This window comes from Pelophylax lessonae (genome assembly GCF_965119305.1).
Source record: "Pelophylax lessonae genome assembly, chromosome: 13".
NCBI lineage: Eukaryota > Metazoa > Chordata > Amphibia > Anura > Ranidae > Pelophylax > Pelophylax lessonae.
In genome coordinates this window covers 149,378,363-149,403,119 of record NC_138780.1, presented here as the reverse complement: position 1 = coordinate 149,403,119, position 24,757 = coordinate 149,378,363, and the positions used below count along the sequence as shown (strand labels likewise).

General features: G+C 43.3%; 1 protein-coding gene across 1 annotated transcript in view; it reads left to right on the top strand.

The window, feature by feature from the left end:
* The window catches only part of SGPP1 (sphingosine-1-phosphate phosphatase 1), a 40,994-nt gene extending 16,663 nt beyond the window's left edge, over positions 1 to 24,331 (top strand). The window contains exons 2-3 of the mRNA XM_082275926.1: positions 11,436 to 11,525; positions 23,707 to 24,331. Of these exons, the coding sequence (XP_082132052.1) occupies positions 11,436 to 11,525; positions 23,707 to 24,258 (642 nt within the window). The 3' untranslated portion in view covers positions 24,259 to 24,331. The remainder of the gene's footprint in view (positions 1 to 11,435; positions 11,526 to 23,706) is intronic.
* The last annotated feature ends 426 nt before the right edge of the window (positions 24,332 to 24,757 follow it).

The following is a 24,757-nucleotide window of genomic DNA, read 5'->3' as shown; positions in this document are numbered from 1 at the left end:
GTTTGCAGTCCCAGTTTGCAGTCCCAGTTTGCAGTCCCAGTTTGCAGTCCCAGTTTGCAGTCCCAGTTTGCAGTCCCAGTTTGCAGTCCCAGTTTGCAGTCCCAGTTTGCAGTCCCAGTTTGCAGTCCCAGTTTGCAGTCCCAGTTTGCAGTCCCAGTTTGCAGTCCCAGTTTGCAGTCCCAGTTTGCAGTCCCAGTTTGCAGTCCCAGTTTGCAGTCCCAGTTTGACAGAAGCAGTGATAACACTGATCATGGTATTGACTTCAGGAATCTCCTCAATGTTGATCGTGCCAATAGTTGGCCCTATTTTAAACTATTGTTGATTTTAACCTTTGGAATAATAAAACTACAGTTTTATAGCATATTTGGTATTTGTCTAAATTTTTTTTATGCTGCCTTAAAACCTGTAGGGGAACTTAGCTTTTGTACTAGTATTTGGGGTTTGCAGCATCTTTTCATCTCTAGGTGGGTCTCCAGTTCAGGCTGTACATAAGTGGCTCAATTTTTTTTTTTGACTAGCCAGAAGAGCGGGTTAATTAAAAAAAAAAAAAGAAAAAAAAACCCATTTACCCATCCACAGAGCGAGTGATCCTCCCCATGTGCTATTGTATTCTGACAGCGGGGATGCCTTTGCTGTCAGAATGCGCTGATCAGTGCTGCAGTTTCCAAAGTTCCTTTTGACATGTCATTTATTTTTTGTCTGTCCTTAGGCTACAAACAGCCTTTATGTTCGCTGTGGTGTGGAAATGAGTGAGATGTTACACTGTGACATTTTAATATAAAAGTAACACGTGTAAATAGTGCTCTGCACTTAAATAGCACAAGGCCCACTGGTGTTTTTACCATGCAGGTAGTGTAAACCACATCCCTAAAGCTAGAAAGAAAAGAGAACTCTCTGTTCCTCATTACTGCATCTTAGGAATCTGGGTGTCTGAGGCGTGTTGAGAAGTAAAACCTGGTATTGCTTACTTATAAGGGCTCATTCATTCGGATATCACAAAAGGTGCAAACAGTGCATGTACTTTTTTTTAACACGGCAGCATAGATGTCTTTAGGGCCCATATACACCGCTGACGCTGGACCCATTTCCAAAGTTGCATAATTTCCAGTGCGATTTATGTGACTTTTGGTGCGACTTTGATCCAACTTTACATTCTTTGGACCAAAGTTGCTTCAAAAGTTGTACCAAAGTAGTGCAGGCACATTTTTGAAATTGGTGCGACTTAAAGTTGCAGTAATCTGAACTGGTGCCATTGCAAGCAATGGGCTGTGACTTGTCATGTAGCACGAAATGTCGCACAAGTGTGAATGTGCCCTTAAAAAAGAATTGTTTTTTTTTTACTTGTATGCATGTAAACATTTGTGCAATCGTTTACATGTGTACAGGGCTGATGTGTAGATATTACCCAAGTACCCGCTATGGATCTGCCCTAATTGTGTGCTGGACAGCATTACCTGATGGCACCTCAATGTAGGTGATGTGTACATCCTCCATGAACTTGCCAAGCCAATTACGAAGCATAGCCAGTATCGCCTAGCTCCTCTCATCCACTAATATACTGCAGTACTAATACATAGGTGCCTTTTCCCCAAAATCAATACACTACTATTCCTCCCTGCTCTTCATCCATGCATGCCTGGAAACTCCATTGTAGCACCACCTCCTGCCAAGCCCACGCCTGACAAGTCATTCATGCGTTGGCGGGGCATGTGCAGATCAATCCCAGTCTTCAGTTATTCAGAATCCACGTGTGCTCGAGCTGCCACCACATGAATGACTTATTCTGGGGGGAAATGTGAACATATGGTGTGTAACTGGCATTAGATAGCCAATGGGGTATGTCTGCACTGTATGCATGTAAATATTAGCTCAATCATGACATTCGTACAGCAAACGGACCTCTTTTTACACATCTTGCAGACAGCAAGAACCTGCGTAAATCAATACTGTGTAAATTGGTAAATTATTTCAGAAAATAAATACATGCTGTTGTTTACATTCATTAGTTTATAGGCAGAGACAGCTGGAAAATGAGGAGGTCCCAGCAGCACCTTTTCTTCCCCTCTGCTGTTCTTCAGAAAGGAGACCCATTATTTGGTTTGCTTGTTTTAGTAAAGGGAACCTGAGAGACTGTGCGTTGACAGATGCCTTTTGATTTTATACAGGCTGTTTGCTTAAAATTATCACACGGGTTTTGACAAACACAATCCGTATTTGAATGTTCTCATGACGGTTTGGTTGTTTAGAGAGAAATGTCGCTCATTGAACTGTAAAATACGGTGATTAGATATGTTCTCAGTCTGCATTGTGGGGTGCGGTTTGCTTTCCAAGTTGGCATTAGCATAAAGCTAGACTATTGGAAGATAAATGAGGATTGGGATCATTTAAAAAAGTTTATCATTTTGGAATATTTTTGAACTGTACCCAGCTGGTACAATGAAAAACTTTTTTTAGTTTTGAGTGGAGAGGGATTAGAACCCCTGTCAGGATTTAATTGCTTTATGTGTCCCCGTTGGAGAGATGCACTGTCCCTATTTGTCCTGTTTACCATTGAAAATAAAAGCAAAAGAAAATTGTGGATTGAAATAGAAGGAATAGAGGATAGAGGAAAATTGTGGATTGTAATAGAGGATAGAGGAAAATTGTGGGATTCCAAAGAGGACACTAGTTCTGGTGACCTGGGGGGCCCCCAAGGGATTGGTCACCAGAACTAGAAGTAAAATCTCCCCAATGGGACACAGATGGCAAAAAAATTGATTTGACAGGGGATATAACCCTCCCTTTATGCACAATAAAAAAATGTTTTGCCTATCATTCTATTCAGCCTGCAGAAGATCCCAGTGGTCCTTATACAAGTGCCAGCACGGACGTGATCCGTAGCATCATGTGATCATATAGCGTGCCTTTTACAGGTAGAGAAGGAAGGTTTTGACATTGATAATAGGTTGTTTCATATAATCTTATTTATACACCATATTCTAAGCCCGATTAGTCATTAAAACTAGGAAATGTTTTATGTAAAAGAGATGATCCCATCGGAGGGGTGTTGCTTAGGGTGCCGCCTGCAATGTGCTTACAGACCGCCTGCAATGATGGAATCAAGTCCAGGCTGTTTTGGTTCGTTAAGCCTGCTACACAAGATGAGATTAGACGAATGATCATCCGTTTATTGTTGCATGCTAGGCTAGCCTCATATTGAAAATGAAGAGGTTATTAAAGTTCCGAAAATTCTCTTACAACTGAGTACAACTTTGGAAGTGATGTAATGTATCCTTTAGTTTCCGAGCATGCGTGGACTTGGTCTTCAGATTTTTTTTTTTTTGGGGGGAATGCTGTACTGATTAAACAAAAACGTACGTGAATAATTTTCGTGCTTGTCCCTTTAAGACTCGATTCACACTAGCGCGACTTGTCAGCTTGACAAGTCGCGGTCCATTGACAGCTACAGGACCCTTTCTAATAGGAGCGACACAAGTCGCTCCGACTTAGAAAAAGGGTCCTGTACTACTTCGGGGCGACCTCGGAGCGACTTGCATAGACTTCCATTATGTGAAGTCCATGCAAGTCGCTCCGAAGTCGTGGTGCACGGGAATGCACAAGTCGCCCCCGAAGTAGTACAGAGTCGTGCCGCCCCAGTGTGAACCGGCTCTTAGCTGATGTTGGATGAACTGTGGTAATTGGCTCTGGAAAGCTGTGTATTGACGATCAGATTATTGTACGATCGCTCCGAAAGCAATTTTTGTCCGATTTTCTGATCGTTTGTACTAGGCATTATGGTTTGAGACAATCAGTTGTTTCCACTGATTTTAGTGTGTGAGATTCTTTAGTTTGCACCAATAGTTTTAACATTTCTTAAGATTTCTACTGCAAAAGTTGTCATGAACTGATGGTCCCCTATAGGCTGCTGAGTGTAGTTTTGATGGGTGAGAATAGTTCTGCAGTTGCTGGGAATTTGGTTTTTTTAGTATAACCCCTGAAAAGCAGAACTGCTTCCATCATGCAGCTCCAAGCTAAGTAAGGTTCTAGCCATACTGTATTTTTTAGTCACTTCTACTACAGGTACAATGTATTTGTTATTTAAATTTTTTTTATATTCTATTTCCTCCAGATTTTGCTGGTTCTCAAAGCCCTTGCCCCAATTTTGATTTCTTAGGATGGTTCCTCCCCCTTGCAGAGTTCATAGGAACCCTGCAGTAGCCATTCCTACATGCTCACTCCGAAGGAGAACTACAGGGTTTATGGGTGCAGGCGGGTTCCTCACATTGTCACAACATTTCAAAGACATGGCATGCATGAGCGCAGTTGCCATGTATAGAATTGAGGTTATTGATGCATGCGCTATTTTCTGTACTTATAAAGAATAAGGCTTACCTCCTAGGTACAGTAAATTTTTCCTAAACGTGCACTGCTTAGGAGATACGCTATGGGGTTTTGGGACCCCTGCCTTTACACGCACATGAACTTTAATGGCATCCCAGTCTTAGTTTGTAGGGTTCAATATTGAGTTGAACAAAAAATTGTCCTGGCGCTAATCTTCCCCACCAATTTCAATATTGAGTTGGCCCACCCTTTGCAGCTATAACAGCTTTAACTCTTCTGGGAAGGCTGCCCACAAGGTTTAGGAGTGTGTCTATGGGAATGTTTGACCATTCTTCCAGAAGCGCATTTGTGAGGTCAGGCACTGATGATGGGCAAGAAGGCCTGGCTCGTAGTCTCCGCTCTAATTCATCCCAAAGTTGTTCTATCTGGTTGAGGTCCAGTTTCTCCACCCCAAACTGGCTCGCATGCCTTTATGGACCTTGCTTTGTTCACTGGTCCAAATCATATGGTGGTGTGGGGTTGTAAAGGCATGCGTCTCAGTACTTTTGGTAATAAAAAACAATTGGGGCCCAGGCAGGCAGTTAAGGTCATAACATGCACTGCATACTAGCACATTATGACAAACTTACTTGAAACCGAAGGCGCTTCCACCCTCACCCGGTCTTCCTTCCAGGTTCGCAGTATTTAGCAGTATGAATGACCGAGCCGCGATGAGGTCAGCAGGTGTCACTGTTTACGGCACAGGGATCTGAAGCAATAGCACAGGTATGCCGTTCCTTCAGAGCACATGCGCAGGTGACGTCTCCGGCTGCTCATAAAATAAATACACTATATATATATTTTTTTTTTTTTAGCAATAGTATAATCAATACACACCCACTGTTTAATGGCCCTGTAATTTATTTTTCACAAAATGGTTCTACTGTTTTTCTACCTGCTTGTACTGTCCTCCATGAGCGCTTGAATCTCTATTATTATTTTATATCTTTAACTTGAATGTTATACTTTGCACGAGTAAATACAGCTGAATAAAACAAAAACGGTCTTCATTTCAGGCTGCAAAGCCGCAAAATGTGATTATTTCAAAGTAGGGGTGATTCTTTTCTATACCCACTGTATGTATAATTTCAAAGCACAGCTGTGAACATAAAGAACATAGTCTGCATTCAAGATCTTTGCTGTTTTTTCACAATTTGTGTGACGGGAGGGGAGGATAACTGGCAATTTTTTTAATGACCGTATTTTTTCAAGAGCAATCATTTGAAGGATCATTCTACCTTTGTGCACATATCTCATGTTACACTTGTACTTGTAGTCCATGGAACTTCCTTCCGCCCCATAAATGTAGGCCTGTAACTATATATAGCAGCAGATAGAAAAAGGGCATTGCACCAGTGATCTGCTGATCTTGGTTGCAATCATTTGCAGGCTCCAATGCAAAATTATTAAAGGCTCATTTTTCTTTTACCAATGTGGGTACATTTATTCCCCAAAAGGTGATCTATGCCTTTAAGGAACAATATGATCTTTATTAATGGGGATCTGCAGGTGCAGCTGCAGGCCCTTATGCTCTGGTTGCTTCCCTATTCTTTGTCACCCGGTGTGTGGTTTTCCTTTCTGAGCCTGAGCTTTGCACATCTGTCATCTGCTGCACAATGTGCTTCCCTGCCTTCACACTGTCTGGGAGGAAATTGCTGGAGTTGCATGTTTCACATTACTTATTTATGGGGAACCAAGAGTTTCTGCAGCTCACCAAGATAATGGTTAATTGGAGTACACAATTTGATATTCATCCAGTGTAATTAAATAGTTTTTAGATATTCCAGGATGCTATATAATAAAGTCCTCTTCATGAAATATATAAGCAAGGATTATACATTTAATTTATACTAGTCACCGGTATTCAGGACTATTTAAAATGATAGGTTAACTCTGTTATTAAATCATGAGTTAGAGCTACTAATTTAAAACTATTATAAACAAATTAAATACATTTAACGTGTATATCCACATTTGCAGTCAGATCTTGAGAAAACCCTGATGTATGTTTGTGTTCTCATTTACACCGTTTCCCTAAAATTATAGCTAGAGGTGCACAGAATGTAAATCTTGGTACCGAAAATGCAGGATGCACTTGGCTGAAAACCGAGCCTGAAAATGACAGTTGTTTTTTTTTTTTTTTTTTTAATATATATATTTTTATATACAGTGCCTTGAAAAAGTATTCATACCCCTTGCCATTTTCCTCATTTTGTCATGTTACAACCAAAAACGCAAATGTATTTTATTGGGAATTTATGTGATAGACCAACACAAAGTGGCACATAATTGTGTGAAGTGGAAGGAAAATGATAAATGGTTTTCAAAATGTTTTACAAATATCTGAAAAGTTTGGCTTGCATTTACTCTGATAGCCCTAACTAAAGTCTAGTGGAACCATTTACAAGACACTTAGTAAATAGAGTCCACCTGTGTGTAATTTAATCTCGGTATAATTACAACTGTTCTGTGAAGCCCTCAGAGGTTTGTTAGAGTACCTTAGTGAAAAAACAGCATCATGAAGGCCAAGGAACACACCAGACAGGTCAGGGATAAAGTTGTAGAAAAGTTTAAAGCGGGGCTAGGTTATAAAAAAAAAAAAAAAAAAATTAAACATTTTCATTTAAAAATATATATATCCCAAGCTTTGAACATCTCATGGAGGACTGTTCAATTCATCATCCGAAAATGGAAAGAGTGTGGCACAACTGCAAACCTACCAAGACATGGCCGTCCACCTAAACTGACAGGCCGGGCAAGGGGGAGCATTAATCAGAGAAGCAACCAAGAGGCTCAGAATTCTTGCAGAGATCCACAGCTCAGGTGGGAGAATCTGTTTACAGGACAACTATTAGTCATGCAGTCCACAAATCTGGCCTTTATGGAAGAAGGGCAAGAAGAAAATCATCGTTAAAAAGACATAAGAAGTCCTGTTTGCATTTTGCGATTAAGCCATGTGGGGGACACAGCAAACATGTGGAAGAAGGTGCTCTGGTCAGATGAAACCAAAATTGAACTTTTTGACCTAAAAGCAAAATGTTCTGTATGGTGGAAAACTAACACTGCACATGACCCTGAACACACCACCCCAACTGTGAAACATGGTGGTGGCAGCATCATGTTGTGGGGAGGCTTTTCTTCAGCAGGGACAGGGAAAGTTGGTCAGAGTTGATGGGAAGATGGATGGAGCCAAATACAGGGCAATGTAAGAAAACCTGTTAGTCTGCAAAAGACTTGAGACTGGGGCAGAGGTTCACCTTCCAGCAGGACAACGACCCTAAACCTACAGCCAGAGCTACAAAATTTGAAGGATATGAATACTTTATCATGGCACTGTATAATTGTGTTGTATATTCATGAAATTAAATGATTATGAATGTATTGTCGGCCATTATTGGCACCTTTTTTAGCTCAAGAAAAATGTATCCCTTTAAATTCTATGTAGGTCTTCACACTGGTCCATTGGGCTTCCGCCTTCTGTTGTGGTGGTAAAAAAAAAATCTTGCTTGCTGCATTTTTGGTCAGTTATAAAAATGCACCTCCCCATTTAAATGCATTAATAATGCACCTGTGTAACACTTATGTGGTTTTTGAGTCACATGACCATAGAAAAACACACCATAAGCACAGTAAAATCGCTGCAAAATCATGTTTTCGGTGCTATTATCAGCACCTTTCTCTTGCACCATTTTTTGGATGCTGAAATTTCGGTGCATCTATAATTATAAAATATATATTTTTTACCTTTTTTTTAGGCCTCATGCACACTGAACTTTGAGCTCATTTGAAACTTGGCTGCTTTAAGAAAAAAAATGGGGGGGGGGGGGGCTCCTAAAGCCACGTTTTGCACACGTTTAGATGCATTTAGGGATTCTGTTGGCAAAAATATTCATTTATTCTAGCCATTGGATTTAATGAATGAACATTCAAGCACTAGCATTTAGGCACCTTCATATGCATTTAGGCGTGTCAAGCACTTTTTTTTCTGTTCTTCAGCTCTTATCCTGGTGGTGCAGATTTTTTTCAGCCTGTAAACGCTCCTCTTAGGCTAATATAAAGATGCATTTATATAGAGGAAAAAAAGGCCTGAAAAAGCAGTTTTTTTTTTTTAACCAGTTGCCGACCACCTACTGTATATTTACTGTGGCAGGCTGGTTCGTACAGGCAAAACGACGTATGTACGTAGATCTACGTCGCTCCCCTGCGCCGCTGCCGGCACGCTCCCCCAGATTGTCAGCGGGGAAGCCGATGCGGGTGTCAGGCGGCTCCGATTGCCGTCTGACACCCGCGATCGCTCCCCGCGGAGAGAGGACGGTCGGCTGTTGTAAACACAGCCGACCTTCCTCCCTGGGATGATCACAGAGCTCATGTCTCTGTGGTCATTTCAGAAGCCCAACCCCCATACAGTTAGAATCGCTCCCCTAGGGTCACATCTAACCCCTTGATCACCTATACTGTTAACCCCTTCCCTGCCAGTGTCATTATTACAGTAACAGTGCATATTTTTAGCACTGATAACTGTAGTAAGGTCATTGGTACCTCCAAAAGTGTCAAAAATGTCAGCGTCCAATCTATCCGCTGCAATGTCGCAGTCCCGCAATAAATTGCAGATCGCCGCCATTACTAGTAAAAAAACAAAAAATTACAAATCTTTCCCGTAGTTGGTAGACATGATAACTTTTTTGCGAAATCAATCAAAATAAGCTTATTGCGTTTTTTTTTTTTACCAAAAATATGTAGCAGACAACAAATTGGCCTAAAATGTTAAAAAAAAAAATTGATTTTTAATTTTTTTTTTGAGAATGTCATATAGCAGAATGTCAAATATATATAATTTTTTTTTTTTTTTTTTTTAAATTGTCACTTTTTTTGTTTATAGCGCAAAAAAAAATAAAAATCGAACACTCACTGTGGAACCGAAGGAGTTAACCCTCTGCATTGTGTAAAAAGGCTGTTTGATCCTCCCTTTCTTCCACTGTCCCCAATCCATCTCCTGACATTACAGAGCCTTTTGGAGTCACTCTGCACATGCCCAGTTTAGTGTGTATTGCTTGCAGGGAGGGTGTATTTAAATGGGCACAGGGCCAGGCAGCACTGTCCAGTGGGACAGGGGTCCTGCAGCCTCATAGGACAGTCAGAAAATAATGAATTTTCCTACAAGCTTTAACCAGACACTGATAGAAGTCACAAAACTGCTATATACTGCTGATGGGGAAAGGTATTTTTAGCAGTTTATTTACTAAAATTGCATTTCCTTGTGTGTACTGTGGGAAAGCAGACATAGTGAATGCTTTGGGTTTAGTAACCCTTTAAGTGGCTGAAGCAGGGGGTGACATCTCTGAGACATCATGTGCACAGACAGTTAGGATGTAATTATATTATCTCTCAGATAAGCTTTTGCCTCTAAACTTGAGTTGCCTCCAAGCTACAGTGTACAGTTTGAGTGATCACAGGAGGGGAGAGTGGAGAGAGACAATTTGTTTTAATACTATTACAGTGTATTATGTTGTATCGTGTGCTGTGTTGTGTCAAACGTTTTCTCACAGATTTCCAAAATTAGACCTCATTCAAACGGGCGTACTACAGTGTAGACCCGTGTGAGGGCCATGCTTGTTTACAGGGGTTTGCACAGGTGTTCCATGCATCCTCAGGCAACTAGTCACATTCAGGACAATTGAGATACAGTGGTGGTGCGGACACCACTGTATGCAATTAAACAGCAGTACGTGTGCATGGGCCCGGACGCATACAATGTATAAAGTGTGCGTTTAAACTGTGTACTCAAACGGCTATCAAATTGGGTGGCTGTGTCCTTGTAGCCTCTGTATCCCGATTTGCCATCAATGGGACTGTGCTTCCACAGGGATTCATGGAAAGCCTGTGCAGGCAAACATTGCCCTGTTATGGGTGTACACTAGAAGACACCCGTGTAAATCAGGCCTGAGTGTAATTCCTTTTGAAAGAAAAACCAAATCATTTTTATGAAAAGTTACACATTTTTAAACATTTATGTGTCACTTTTTTGTTCCTCGTGTCCTAGTTTTAGAGGTATATATCTTATTATGGGCTGTTTCTACCTAGTTGCGGAGCATTCTAGCACTATAAATAAAATATGGAGTCTTTGACTCGCATTCATATCATTTTCACCCAGGATTTACACATTTTCCACTGTATTCCTATTTGAAAAATATGTACATCTTTCGAAATCGATCCCTATGTATTCCTGGTCTTCATATGAACATCTTCAGGAAATCTGAGAATCCTCTTTTGTCTGTGTAGGTAATTTCTTCCGTAGACTAATAGAGGATCTTCACTGCATCTGAGCACCACAAACCAAAAATACTATTTAAATCTTAATATTCAAAACACCCCCCCCCCCCCCCCCCCCCCCATCCATCCATCCATTCATTCATTCATCCATCCGTCCATGTCTCTATGCTATTTTGTTGAAAAATCACTTTGAAAAACAGCCCCCCTAGCATTTCTGGCCGTGGCCATCTTGGTTAAGGGAAAATGATTCATGTAGTATTTACTTGCATACAGTAGAGGGCGCTTAGCTGAGAAAACCCCTCATACCCTACTGAAGACTCTTGGGATGTATGAGGACATTTGCCTAGGCAAAAAAAGGAAATAACGGAAGAAATAAAAAAAGGATTAAAAATAGCCAAAGTTGACAGAGAGGGAGTACACAAGTGGACCAATTGGGTCCACCTGTCTGTTTTTCAGGCCGGCCCGATTGGACATTCCACAGCTGTCAGCGAACATGCCACCTGGCACCCGCCGGCATCCAATCCTGTCCGCTAAAGACAGACGGATAGCGATCTGTTCCCCATCTGTCCGGCAAATAGAATGACAGTCTGATAGAAACCGACAAGCAGTCAGTTTCCATCTGACCGCTTCATAGAAGAGCGGGCTGTGTCCGCTCTGCATAGCTTACAGATCCTCCTCTGAGTCTGCCCCGTCTAAAAGGGGCCTAAGTGTTAGTTAAGCATTATATGTTTGTGATTTACAAGGATTTTCTTTTTTGAAATGTTTTTACATTATACTGACAGTTATTTTTTTTTTCCCTCCTCAAGTATCCTTTTGTTTATGGACTGCTGCTTGCCGTGAGCTGGTGTTCCTTGGTGTGCCTTAGTCGTATTTATATGGGAATGCATTCCATTTTGGTAAGCTAGAAACCACTTTTGCTACAGTAACAATCATATTTTAATGTCTTCATAAACTTTACTATAGTAACACACATCCATTGTACTAAAAGTCCCAGTGCTCTGACATTCCATTCTATGTCCTGACAATCCCCAATTGTGTTCTGACTACACTGCCTTCCCATACCTTAATAACACTATAATTTTGCTGTGAAAAGCCACACTCTCTAATATAGAGCCACGTTCTCATCTTATTACCCCCTAGAACAGTTCATACTACAGTTGGTTGCTTTTCAGGTCTTCATGTGGAAGGAGTTTCCCCTAAACATAAGACTGAGCATAGTTAGGCAAATGTCTCTAATGAAAAGGGAGTGAAACCCTAATTTCTCTTGTTCATTGACGGACATAGCTCCTGTCATTCTTGACCATTGGGTTATACTGCCCCCTACAGGAGTAGGACACTAGGCAACAAAAACTTCTGGCTACACCCATGGGCATTCCCAGGGGGTATACTCCCTCTCCCTGCTAGAGCCACTCAGGTTTTTAGATCTTTTTTCCCACCTGGGTTTTTCCTGTGAGATCTACTATCAACTGCCGGACTGGGAAACGGGCTGAATAGTCTAGATCCAGTGGTCACCCCGGTCTGGCCAGTGTGCATGCGCAGGCCTCGGCTCCGCGCTGGGTTGGCCATGACCTAGCCCCACTGGACAGGGGCTGGTCCTGCAAGTCAAACGTCCCATGAGGTGGCATACAACCTGGCCTCGGCCTGAGTCGCAGCATTTCTCCTGGCCGACATAAGTTTTTTCGTCCCTCAGGGTCAACTGACAAGGGCTTAAAGCCTTTCAGGGCCGCTTCCTGCCGGATCAAATGGAATCTGGACAAGGCTCCTTCCGCACCTGTATCGGGGGTGGGGGGACGTCTTTGCTGGTTTCCAGACCCGTGAACTTCCCTGGTACAAGACAAGTGGGTCCACAAAGTAACTCGGTCCAGCTACAAGATCGAGTTTCACTCGTTCCCCAGCAAGTTTTTTCCTTCCAACCTGCGCCTGTCCCCAGGCTGGTTACAGGGTCTGTTTGGGGCGGTATAAGACCTGTTCCTTCAAGGGGTAATTGTCCTGGTTCCGACTTCGGATGTTTTCAGGGTTTTTACTCAAACCTGTTCAGTCTCCAGGAAGGAAAGCAAAGCGCATCCAATCCTGGACCTCAAGGCGCTAAACTGCTTTGTGCGGGTACAGAAGCTCAGAATATAGTCCATTCAAAGGGCAGTGGCATCACTTCATCAGGGAGATTTCCTCGCTTCTATAGATATCAAGGATGCCTATCATCACATTCCAATATGTACCAGTCACCAGTGTTTTCTCTGCTTTGCTGTGGGAGAGGAGCATTTTCAGTTTGTGGCGTTACCCTTTGGTCTCGCCTCCGCTTCTCGAGTCTTCACAAAAGTGTTGGCTCCAGTGCTAGCCTTGCTATGCCAACGGGGGTTCACAGTACTCGTCTACTTGGATGATCTCCTTCTGCGAGCAGTCTCCCTCTTCTCTGGTGGAGAACCTAGAGATCACAATACGAACTCTGCGGGAGTTTGGCTGTATTCTGAATTTTCAGAAGTCTGCCCTGGTTCCGTCCACAAAGCTTGACTATTTGGGACTCTTCCGTAGCCAGAGTGCTCCTTCCTCTGGACAAACTTCAGAAATTACAGTCTGCAATGGATCTCCTGCTGTCCAACAAATAGTTGGGTAATAAAGGAGTCCCTGATATGGTGGCTTCGCTCTCCGGTGCTTCAGCTGAGAAAATCCTTCCTCCCTTGTATTGGACATTGGTCACCACGGATGCCAGCCTGTCCAGCTGGGCAGGTGTCCTTCGCAAGCATTCTGCTCAGGACTTCTGGATGCTAGAAGAGTCCAGACTCCTGATCAATGCCTTGGAGCTCCGAGCGATCAGACTGTGTCTGGATCATTGGATGGATCGTCTTCAGGAAGGCCCAGTAGTGCACATTCAATCGGACAAAGCCCTCTCCGCTGTACACCTTCCCGGGGGGAAGGCTAATCTGATTACTGCAGTCGGCAGGCGTTGGAACAAGGGGAGTGGTGTTTCATCAGCTGTCTCTCCGGTTAAGCCCCCCCGAGGTGGATCTTTTGGCGTCTCAGCTCAGCAGAGGTTTGTGGCTCGGTTAAGGAATTCACTGGCGGACGCCACAGATGCGCTTATGGCCCCATGGGGTCAGTATCGTCTGATCTGTGCCTTCCATCTTAAGTTTCTGCTCAGACTTCTACGCAGGATCGAGGCAGAAGAGATTCTGGTCATCTTAGTGGCCCCGGACTGGCCTCGCCGGGCTTGGTACGCCAATTTGGTTGCCGACGTTCCTTGGAAGCTTCCTCTCAGGGAGGATCTGCTGTACCAAGGACCAATCTTCCATCCTGCTTTACATTTGCTGGCTTTGACGGCTTGGCTGTTGAATGCCAGGTGCTGAAGCAGCTGGCATTTTCTGGGTTGGTGATTCCTACGTTGTTAAAAGCTAGGAAATCTACTTTGAGAAAATTCTTTCATCATACGTGGAAGATGTACTTTGCGTGGTGTGAGTCTTTTGGGGCGGATCTTAACCTTCCTTCAGCAGGGCATTGAACATAAATTGGCCTTAGTACTATCAAGGGCCAGGTATTGGCCTTGGTCTTTTTCCAAGGACCCTTGCTCACACACTCCCTGGTGCGTACTTTTCTTCAGTGTGTCCAACATTTGGCTGCTCCAGTGCGGGTTCCGTTGCTGCCTTGGGATCTTAATTTGGAGCTTTCAGCTCCACAGAATCCTCCCTTTGAAAATATTCGGGAGATTCCCCTGCTTACGCTGTCCCAGTCCCTTTTTGGTGGCTATCAACTGCAGGGTGTCGAAACTGGCGGCGTTATCCTGGCGTTCACCTTATCTTATGATTCACAGAGATAAGGTGGTGCTTTGCCCCTGTCCGTCATTCCTTCCTAAGGTGGTCTCTGACTTTCCATTAAATGAAGATATTGTGTTGCCTTCCCTGTGTCCCAGGCCTAAACATCCAAAGGAAATTGCCTTGCATGCCTTGGATGTGGTCCGAGTAATTAGGGTTTACCTAGCAGCTATGGAGTCTTTCAGGAAGTCACTCTTTTTGCTCACAGATGGACCTCGCAAAGGGTTGTCCGCTTCCTCTGTGACCATTTCCAGATGGGTCAGACAGTGGTTCAGGCCGATTCCATCAGGGGTCAGGTTCCTCCTTTCCCTGTCAAGGCACACTCTACTAGGGTGCTTAGTGCCTCCTGGTCCTTCCGTCATCATGCATTAGTGACACAGGTTTCCGAGGTGGCCACCTGGTCGTCGGTGCACACTTTTACGAAGTTTTAAAAACTGGATATGTTAGCACCTGCGGATGCTTCCTTTGGCCACAAGGTTTTGCTGGTCTCATCCTCTTTGAGGATGTATTGTTTTTTTCAGGTGGGCTTCAGTTGTTTTGGTTGAGCCCATGTTGCCCGGTTGGCTAATTTTAGCCTTGGGAATTTTTTGCTTAATCCCACCCCTCATGTTTAACACTGCCTTGGAACGTCCCAATAGTCAACAATGACAGGAGCTGTGTCTGTCAATGTAAGAGAAAATGGGATTTTTGACTTACTGTGAAATCTTTGTCTATGATCATTGACGGACATAGCACCCACCCCTCTGTGGAGTTATAATTCTGTTGACACTGCTTGTAACAAAACTGAGTGTCTATAGCAGGGAGAGGGAGTATACCCCTTGGGGACTGCCCATGGGTGTAGCCAGAAGTCTTTTTCTGCCTAGTGTCCTACTCCTGTAGGGGACAGTAAAACCCAATGGTCAAGAATGACAGGAGCTGTCAATAAACATCAGAGAAATGTTATTACGATAAGTCAAATCCCACTTTTTTTTTTCTCCATTTTCTGGTGAATTTGCATTGCATGAGGGGTGAAGGAGTTGAACACACTTAAGTATATGTTCGTTCATCATGGGTGCTACCCTCTCTCTGTTTGTATCGCATCTACAGTTTTTGGTACTGCACCTGATGTGTTCACTATTTTCCTTTCATGTTTGTCCACGGATTTAATCTTTGGGAGGAGCCCACATCCATTTTGGAACATTTGTGACTTCAGGTATTCACTTGGATTTCCACCCATATTACTCAATATGCATTTGATTGATATCAATTTTTATGGATATTTGGACCTCTTACTTGTGGATTTTATCTAATTTATGAACTTCAATTTTTGGATTTCACATCAATGAGCGCTGCAAATTTTTATGTGATGCATCCTAATACAGCGCCTGTGCTCATAGGGAGTCGGAATTTCTGATTTTTTTTGCTATCTTCACAGCATTTATTCAGATATCTCTCTTTGGACTAAGTGCCGGTTCACACTTCCGCGTGTGCGGCGATCGCATGTAATATCGGAGCGCACTGCTCCTTCATTACATGCGATTGGATGTGCAGTGCGAATTCAGCCATACACTTTGTATGGCTAAATTCGCACTGCACCCGCACAAATGTCGCACATGAGGCATTTTTTCAGCCGCATCAGGATCGGATCGCACAGTGGTTCACACTTGTGTGATCCGATCCTGTGCGAACTGTCAGATCGCACTGCGATATGCGATCAAACTGGGGGTGTCGTTAACATTTCATTGACACCCCCAGCGTATCGCATATGGCAGTGTGAACTGCCAGATGTGCGTTTGCGATGCGGGAACAGGCTGCAAATTCGCAGCCTTCCCGCATCGCACAACTGTGACCCGGCACTTATAGGCACCTTGGGCCTGCAGGTAAAAATTGCATGCTACTATAGTAAGGCTGGCCATACTTGGCTGAATCTTAGGTGGCCCTGTCATCACCCCTGCAGCTCAACAAACTGCAACTAAAAAGTCGAAGGATCCAGGTGGAAAATTGTCAGCCAAACTGCAAATGTATCCTATCGGATGCAATCACTGTTTGAGTATTCAGACAGCCAATGGTGCTGTGGCTTTAGCTGACTGCGCAGAGTCCTCCATCTTCGCTGTTTAGCATGGTTAGCGATATTGAATGATTTCTATCGTTTGGCCCAAGGGCTAAATGAGAAAAATCTGCCACTGTATGGCTGACCTAACCCCATACCTTGTATTAGTTGCCCACCCACATTGATCTCACATTTTTTGATCAGATTGTTTGATATAACATGCTAGTGCTCCAGTCCAGCCATCAAGTCCCATTAACAGAGCTTGTTTTCCCACAGTAAGGCCTGCTTCACACTAGTGCGAATTTGAGTTGTGCAGGACAATGGAAATCACTTTGTTTACAATGGTGCCTGTTCACATCAATGCAGGGCTGCACATAAACAGCGCATACTCAGACTGGTCTGAGGTAGTAAGCGGGGTGCCCCAGGGCTCAGTCCTGGGACCAACCTTGTTCAATTTATTCATAAACAACATTGAGGTCGGGATCAGTAGTTCGATATCAGTTTTTGCAGATGACACAAAATTGGCCAGAGCAATAACTGCACAGCATGAAGCAGATATCCTACAGAATGACCTGGACAAAATTACAGAGTGGGCAACGACATGGCAAATGAGGTTTAACGTGGAGAAGTGTAAGGTTTTGCACTTGGGGACTAAAAACATAAAAGCACAATACACGTTAGGAGGGGAACCCTTGGGGGACTCAAAAATGGAGAAAGATCTGGGAGTCTTGGTTGATGATAGATTAGGCAACAGCATGCAATGTCAAGCGGCAGCTGCCAAAGCCAGCAGAATATTAGCATGCATAAAGAAAGGGATGTATTCCAGAGATAAGACTATAATCCTTCCACTTTATAAAACTCTGGTCCGACCGCATCTGGAGTATTCTGTCCAGTTATGGTCGCCAGTCCTCAGGAGGGATGTGTTGGAGCTGGAGAGAGTCCAGAGAAGGGCAACTAAACTAATTAGGGGATTGGAGGACCTTGACTATGAAGAGCGGCTGCAATCGCTCGATTTATTCTCCCTGGAGAAGAGACGTCTGAGGGGGGACATGATAGCAATTTATAAATATCTTAATGGGGATCCCAGCTTAGAAAAAAAGCTGTTCATTCGAAGGGATTGCATGAGGACTCGTGGGCATACAATGCGATTAGAGGAGAAGCGTTTTAACCTCAGGCAACGTGGGGGGTTCTTTACTGTTAGGGCTACAAGATTGTGGAATTCTCTACCACAAGAGGTGGTTTCTGCGGGTAGTATGGTGGCTTTCAAAAGACTCTTAGACTTGCATCTCAAGGATCAGAACATTCAGGGGTATGTGAGATGATTACAGCCACACACACCTACACAGGTTGAACTGGATGGACTATTGTCTTTATTCAACCTCACCTACTATGTAACTATGTAACATATTTAGAAAAGGATCCTATTCTTTGTGCGATTCCAATGCGATTTTGGCACCGTACACTTGCAATGGAAGTGTACCAAAAATGCATTTACATGGGAACTGATGTGTTTTTGATGCAATTTCAGTGCTTTTTTCCCGGTCACAGCAGATATGCCTATCATTGGCCAAAAACAAAAATGCAGAGCCATGAAAATCACATCAAAAACACATCAAAATGTGTACCCAAAACAAAATCCTCAAAATGCAACCAAGTCGCACTACATAATCACACTGAAATTTGGACCAAATCGCAGCTGAAGTAGCATGAGCTGGGGCTAAAAAAAAAGGTGCAGAGCTGCATTACGTGTTCAGGACAGGTTTCAGACTCGTAAGCGAGTAAACACATCCATGAGAATGCATGCTTTTAGATACTTGCAGAGAAAAGTGAATTGCTTTTGTCACAAGTTTTATTATTTTTAATGCTTTTACAATGTGCTCAGCACACATTCAGTAGGAGTAGGACCTCATACAATGTCAAAAAAGCAGTACAATTAGTTCTCCTTTCTAGGTGGTTGTCGGCATTATACTTCCAAAGGTGAAACTTGGTTTGTATAGTTTAGCTGCCCACTATTGTACTAACTAGAAATAATATGTATAAACTGAAACAACCCCCACCCCCCCATCCTGGTTAACAGGATGTAGTTGATTTCAACACTTGTCCTGTATTTCAGATAGATCAAAGTTCTTAAATGCTGAGCTCCAGCCAAGCCGACAAATACAGATTAATTACATATGAGAAATGTTTTAGCTAGGAATGTTTTATTTTCCTCCATTCCTGAGATGTCAGCGTGTCCATGTTGGCTAACCTGACTTTTCTCTACTGCTGTTAGAGCTGAACTCTAGCCTTACCTTCAGTTGTACACAGTTGCACAGACTCCTTCCCTGCACTAAAAATGCTTACTCTCATTTTACTGCACGCTGTGAGCTTCTCACAGCATGCATTAGAAAGTGAACTAGGACAGATGGAGCCCAACTCATTTTCTAGATAGAGGCTGTCCCGCATTATCTAGCCCTTTCCTCCCCTTGTCTTACAGGTCACCTTTCATTCATTTGATTTTAATTCTTTCAATCATGGAGACACCTATGGTTATTGCGGAGAATGGTCTACAGTTTTAGAAAGGAATAATACAGTCCCCAGCTGTGATTTGCCTGGGTTGCATAGAGAAGGGCAGAAATCTAGTGATAACATCACCGAGTCTAAAAATAGCTATATAATGAAAACCAGTTTTATTTAACCACTTCCCGAGGGCCGTATGCATACCGTGCATCCTGAAATTATTCACAGCTTCACTTTTTCCACATTTTATGTTATAGCCTTATTCCAAAATTAAATTAATTTCCTCAAAATTCTACATAAAATAACCCATAGTAACAATGTGAAATAAGTTTGTTTGAAACCTTTACAAATAAAAATTAAAAAACAAAAAAAAATCACATGTACATAGGTATTCACAGCCTTTGCCATGACACTCAAAATTGAGATTGGATACATCCTGTTTCCACTGAGCATCCTTAAGATGTTTCTATAACTTGATTGGAGTCCACCTGTGGTAAATTCAGTTTATTGGACATGATTTGGAAAGGCACACACCTGTCTGAGGTCTCACAGTAAACAGTGCCTGTCAGAGCACAAACCAAGCCATGAAGTCCAAGGAATTGTCTGTAGACATCTGAGACAGGATCGATGGATCTAGGGAAGGGTACAGAAATTTCTGCAGCAATGAAGGTCCCAATGAGCACAGAGGCCTCCATCATGCGTAAATAGAAGACATTTGGAACCATCAGGACTCTTCCTAGAAAGGGCTGCCCGGCCAAACTGAGGGAGCAGGGGAGAGGGGCCATAGTCAGGGAGGTGACCAAGAACCCAATGAACTCTTTGGCCTAAATGACAAGTGTCATGTCTGGAAGAAACCTGGCACCGCTCATCACCTGGCCAATAACATCCCTCCAGTGAAGCATGGTGGTGACGGCATCATGCTATGGGGATGTTTTTCAGCGGCAGGAACTGGGAGATTAGTCAGGATTGAGGGAAAGATGAATGCAGCAATGTACAGAGACATCCTTGATAAAAACCTGCTCTGGACCTTGGACTGTGGTGAAGGTTCATCTTCCAACAGGACATTGACCCTAAGCACACAGCCAAGATAATAAAGGAGTGGCTACGGGTCTACTCTGTTAATTGTCCTTGAGTGGCCCATCTAGAGCCCAGACTTGAATTCGATTGAACATCTCTGGAGAGATCTGACAATTTGCACCGACGCTCCCCTTCCAACTTGATGGAGCTTGAGAGGTCATGCAGAGAAGAATGGGAGAAACTGCCCAATAGGTGTGCTTAGTGTAGCACTGTCCCCTTGAGGACTGCTGGATAACGCTTTCGGGTCCCCCTGGGTTACTGTTAGCAACTCTGGTATTCACATTTTAACACTTTCCTTTTTGGCTCAGTCAATGATCAGTCCAGGGGTATGTGGTTATTTTTGGTGTTTTATTTTAAATAGGGATGGGAGAAGAGAATAGTGGGATACTCCAGATTAACTATTCACAAGATATGAGGACTCCTGTCTGATGATACAGCCAGGCTGCTGATTTCACCCTGCCACTAGGTGAATTTGGGTTAGGTCTCTATCCAGAAGACTTGTTGAAATAATTCTCTTCAGGATACTCTCCTAGTATCCCCTTTCACTTGACACGCTGACACCTGTCCTCTGACTATCCTACTGTTAGGCCCCTTGACAGTTACTGCCCCTAGGCAGTTCTCCTGGACCTCTGGGTTCAGTTCTGTTCCTTTGATCCTCAGGCCGACCGCTTGCGACCACGTGCCACCACTACAGAGGAGAAAGCAGCCACCACCCTCCCTCCGGGACTCTGCTCCCCAGCAAAGACCCTGCAGCACATGTGCTCCTGGCTTTTTTCTTTTACAATATCCCATGATGCACTGAGACAGCAGGTCTCTGCCAATCATCGGGACTGTATCAAATCCTGTGCACCCATTGTTCCAGTTTCCTCCCACTGTCCAACATGCCTCTCTATTGCACCAGTATGAAACACTACCTAGACCCAATGAATCACACACTGAGCAGACCTAACTCTCAGATCCTGCTCTTGTAGGCAGAAAACAATATAGATTTGCCTGCTGCTCGTCGGATAGGCAGACAGAGCCAAAAACTATATTCTCACTAGCACCTACCTAGGAGGGTGCTACATTAGCTTGTAGCTTCATACTCAAAAAGATTTGAGGCTTTATTTGGTGCCAAAGGTGCTTCAACAAAGTATTGCGCAAAGGCTGTCAATACTTATGTACATGGGGTTTTTTTGTGGGTGTTTGTTTTTTTTTTTTAATAATTTTGCAAAGATTTCAAACAAACGTCTTTCATGTTGTAGAATTTTGGGAAAAATAATGAATTTAATCTATTTTGGAATAAGCCTGTAACATAAAATGTGGAAAAAGTGATGCCCTGTGAATACTTTCCAGATGCACTGTATATGTGGACTCTCGGCAGGTGGGATTTAATCGCGAGCAGCGATTAAACTGTTTATTGTGCTTAGAGCATACTTCCAACTGATGTCACAGAAAGATCCCAATGCATACTTGTGATCGGGAACTTTTGAGCATGTGACAGCCAGTGGTCACATGATCAGAATGGACGCCCCCACCCTCTTCTAACATTTAGATCCACTTAAAGGCCTGGGATGCGGCTGGGGAAAAGGGTTAAAAAGGTCGTCAGCATGTTGAAGGTGAGAGGCATGAAGCAGGGAATTAAAAAAATAAACAGGCAAAAAATTTGGGGGAGCATACCCATGTATATATATCCATCAAGTGGATATAGGAAGAGTCCCCTGTAGTGCATTTGCACATCCTTCCCAGCAAGGAGTATTATCTCCAAGGGTAAGAAAGGCTGGATTCATCTCTTTTTCATGGATAGTGTAGGACCCACTGATAATGGGGTACTTTGACGCAGTAGTGGGCTTGAGCACGATATGGCCATATGGTGGGACCAAACCCCCATTTTTATTTATGGATTGTCTTCAGATTTGGTAGTTATTTCTTTTGCATTTGCGCGCTATTCTTTTTTAATAATTAAAAAAATAAGCAGATTAAGCTTCATCCCTAACTCCTTCATGCCGTCCAGGGAGGAGGGCATTCGGGGGTATGTGATTGGCTGTCAGTGGTCACATGATCGGAACGCTCACGATTGTAAGTATGCATCAGCGCGGTAAGTTGTATTAATAGGGCTGCATATATGTGACTGGCATCGAGAGGTTAAGTAAAACAATTGGGTCTTTTGCTTGCCCCCAGCTTGTGTGGACAATAAAGGAGAAGCGGCAGACTAAGTGCCGGGTCACACTTATGCGATGTGGGAAGGCTGCGAATTCGCAGCCTGTTCCCGCATCGCAAACGCACCCCTGGCAGTTCACACTGCCATATGCGATACGCTGGGGGTGTCAATGAAATTTTAACGACACCCCCAGTTTGATTTCATATCGCAGTGCGATCTTTACAGTTCGCACAGGATCGGATCGCACAAGTGTGAACCACTGTGCGATCCGTTCCTGATGCGGATCCAAAAAGGGTCCTGTGCGGGTGCAGTGCGAATTTAGCCATACAAAGTGTATGGCTGAACTCGCACTGCACAGACGATCGTATGTAATGAAGGAGCAGTGCGCTCCGACATTACATGCGATTGCCGCAGCCGCAAGAATGTGAACCGGCACTAATACTCATTTCTGTCACTCTTTTTTCTCTCCTCCTATCGTCACCAACTGATTGCTTCCTTGTGCTGCAGGTACTTACACTGCTACATAAAAAAAAAAAAAAAAACTTTTAAGTGTTTGTAAAGGCAGAAGGGTTTTTTTTTATCCTAATTCATTCTATGCATTAAGATAAAAAGCCTTCTGTGTGCAGCAGCCCCTCTCAGCCCCAGCGATGCTGCATGAGTGTCTCAGGTGCCTGGGACTCCCCTCCTTGTTGTATGAGAAAGCAGCGCGCCGCCATTGGCTCCTGCTGCTGTCAGTCATCCAATGAGGATTGAAAGGGGGCAGGGCAGAGCTGAGGCTCCGTGGCTAAATGGAAACACGGAGCTTTGGCTCGTGTGCTTCATAGAAAACTGCTTGCTGTGGAGGTACTCAACAGGAGAGAGGGGCCAGGAGAGGAGGAGGATCTGGGCTGCTCTGTGCAAAACCACTACACAGAACAGTTAAGTATATCATGTTTTTTTTTAATCTAAAAAATGCAAGACTTAGGCTCCATGTACACGGGACGTTGTTAAAATTCCCTTTGAATGCTGGAATTTTTAGGACGTTTGAAACGTCCGTTCAGTCGCGTTTGTACCCGCGTTTAGTGGGCGTTTAGCAGCGTTTGCGGGCGTTTGCGTTTAGAAGCGTTCCTAGAGGTCATAAAAATTATTCCCCTTTAAAATGGAAAAACGCGAACGCTAAACGCGGGTCATCGCGTTCAGACACGTTCGGACGCGTTCAGACGCGTTTGTGCGTTTGAAACGCCGGGAAACACACGTTCGCACGCAAATAATTGCGTTCTAAAAACAGTCCCTAAACGCAACTGCCTGCAAATGACTGTAAACGACCTGGTGTACATGGACAGATAAGATAAAATGTAGATGGGTTCAGGGGCTTCTGAAAAAAACGCCAACTGCTCCTAAACGGCCATTTCCAGCGTCCCGTGTACATGGAGCCTTAAGTTTCAGTTTAATGGTTAATGCATAGCTTGATGAATTGGTGTTTGATTTTATCTGCATGGAGCTAAAAGTTTTATTTTACTCAAGTGATACTTTTTTTTTTCTTTTCACAGGATGTTGTAGTTGGCGTCCTTTATGCAATTATCATTTTAATAGTCTTCCTGCCTGCTCTGGACCTTATTGACAATTTCAATCTCACTTATAAGTATTCCCCCTTTATCATCATCAGCCTACACCTAGCTCTTGGTATCTTCTCCTTTACACTTGACACGTGGAGCACCTCCCGGGGAGACACAGCGCAGATTCTCGGCAGCGGAGCTGGAGTCGCTTGCGGGTCCCACGTCAGTTACATGCTGGGCCTCATGGCAGAACCTTTGCCTTCCTCAATGCCTTTTACTATTCCAGCTATCACTGTGAACCTGCTTGGAAAGGCCTTGTTACGGGTCTTTGTTGGATTACTAATTTTATTACCAATCAGAGCGGTTATGAAGATGGTCACCATCCCATTGGCTTGCAAAGTCTTTGGTATTCCTTGTGATGATATCCGAAAGGCAAGGCAAAACATGGAGGTGGAACTCCCGTACAGATACCTTACTTATGGAGTGGTTGGATTTTCAGTCGTATTCTTTGTCCCTTACACGTTTGTGTGTTTGGGGCTCCAATGATGGAAGATTCCTTCTAGCACAGACCGAATCAATGAAACCCTTGAAGAAAGGGTTACGTTGCTCTGAGATGGCCTGCTTCTTCCCTTTACGATTCTTTTTTAAATTTTTTATTTTATGGGGGGAAAAGCTTTTTAATAATCCTTACCCATGTCTCAGAACCATCACTGGGAAGGTATCTATATAATCGGGCCAAACTGAGCAGACAAATGGTCCATTCATTTTCATTCTAATTGCAGCTAACAAGAAGCTTGATGTATACTTGTTTTTTTTTTTTTTGTGTTAAACTTTTAAAACCATTTTTTTTTTTTTTTCTATTCAGGTACTGTATTAAACTGCTTAATAATTGTGCCTTTCTTTTGCTAAAATCACAAGCACCATGTATACTGTGATGTAAAGATTAACGTCCAGAACATCGTGTGATCCAGAAAAATATTTTTGCACACCAACGGCATTGGCAGTTTTAATTGTTTGTTGTTTGAAACGGCAGAAAAGGTCTTTG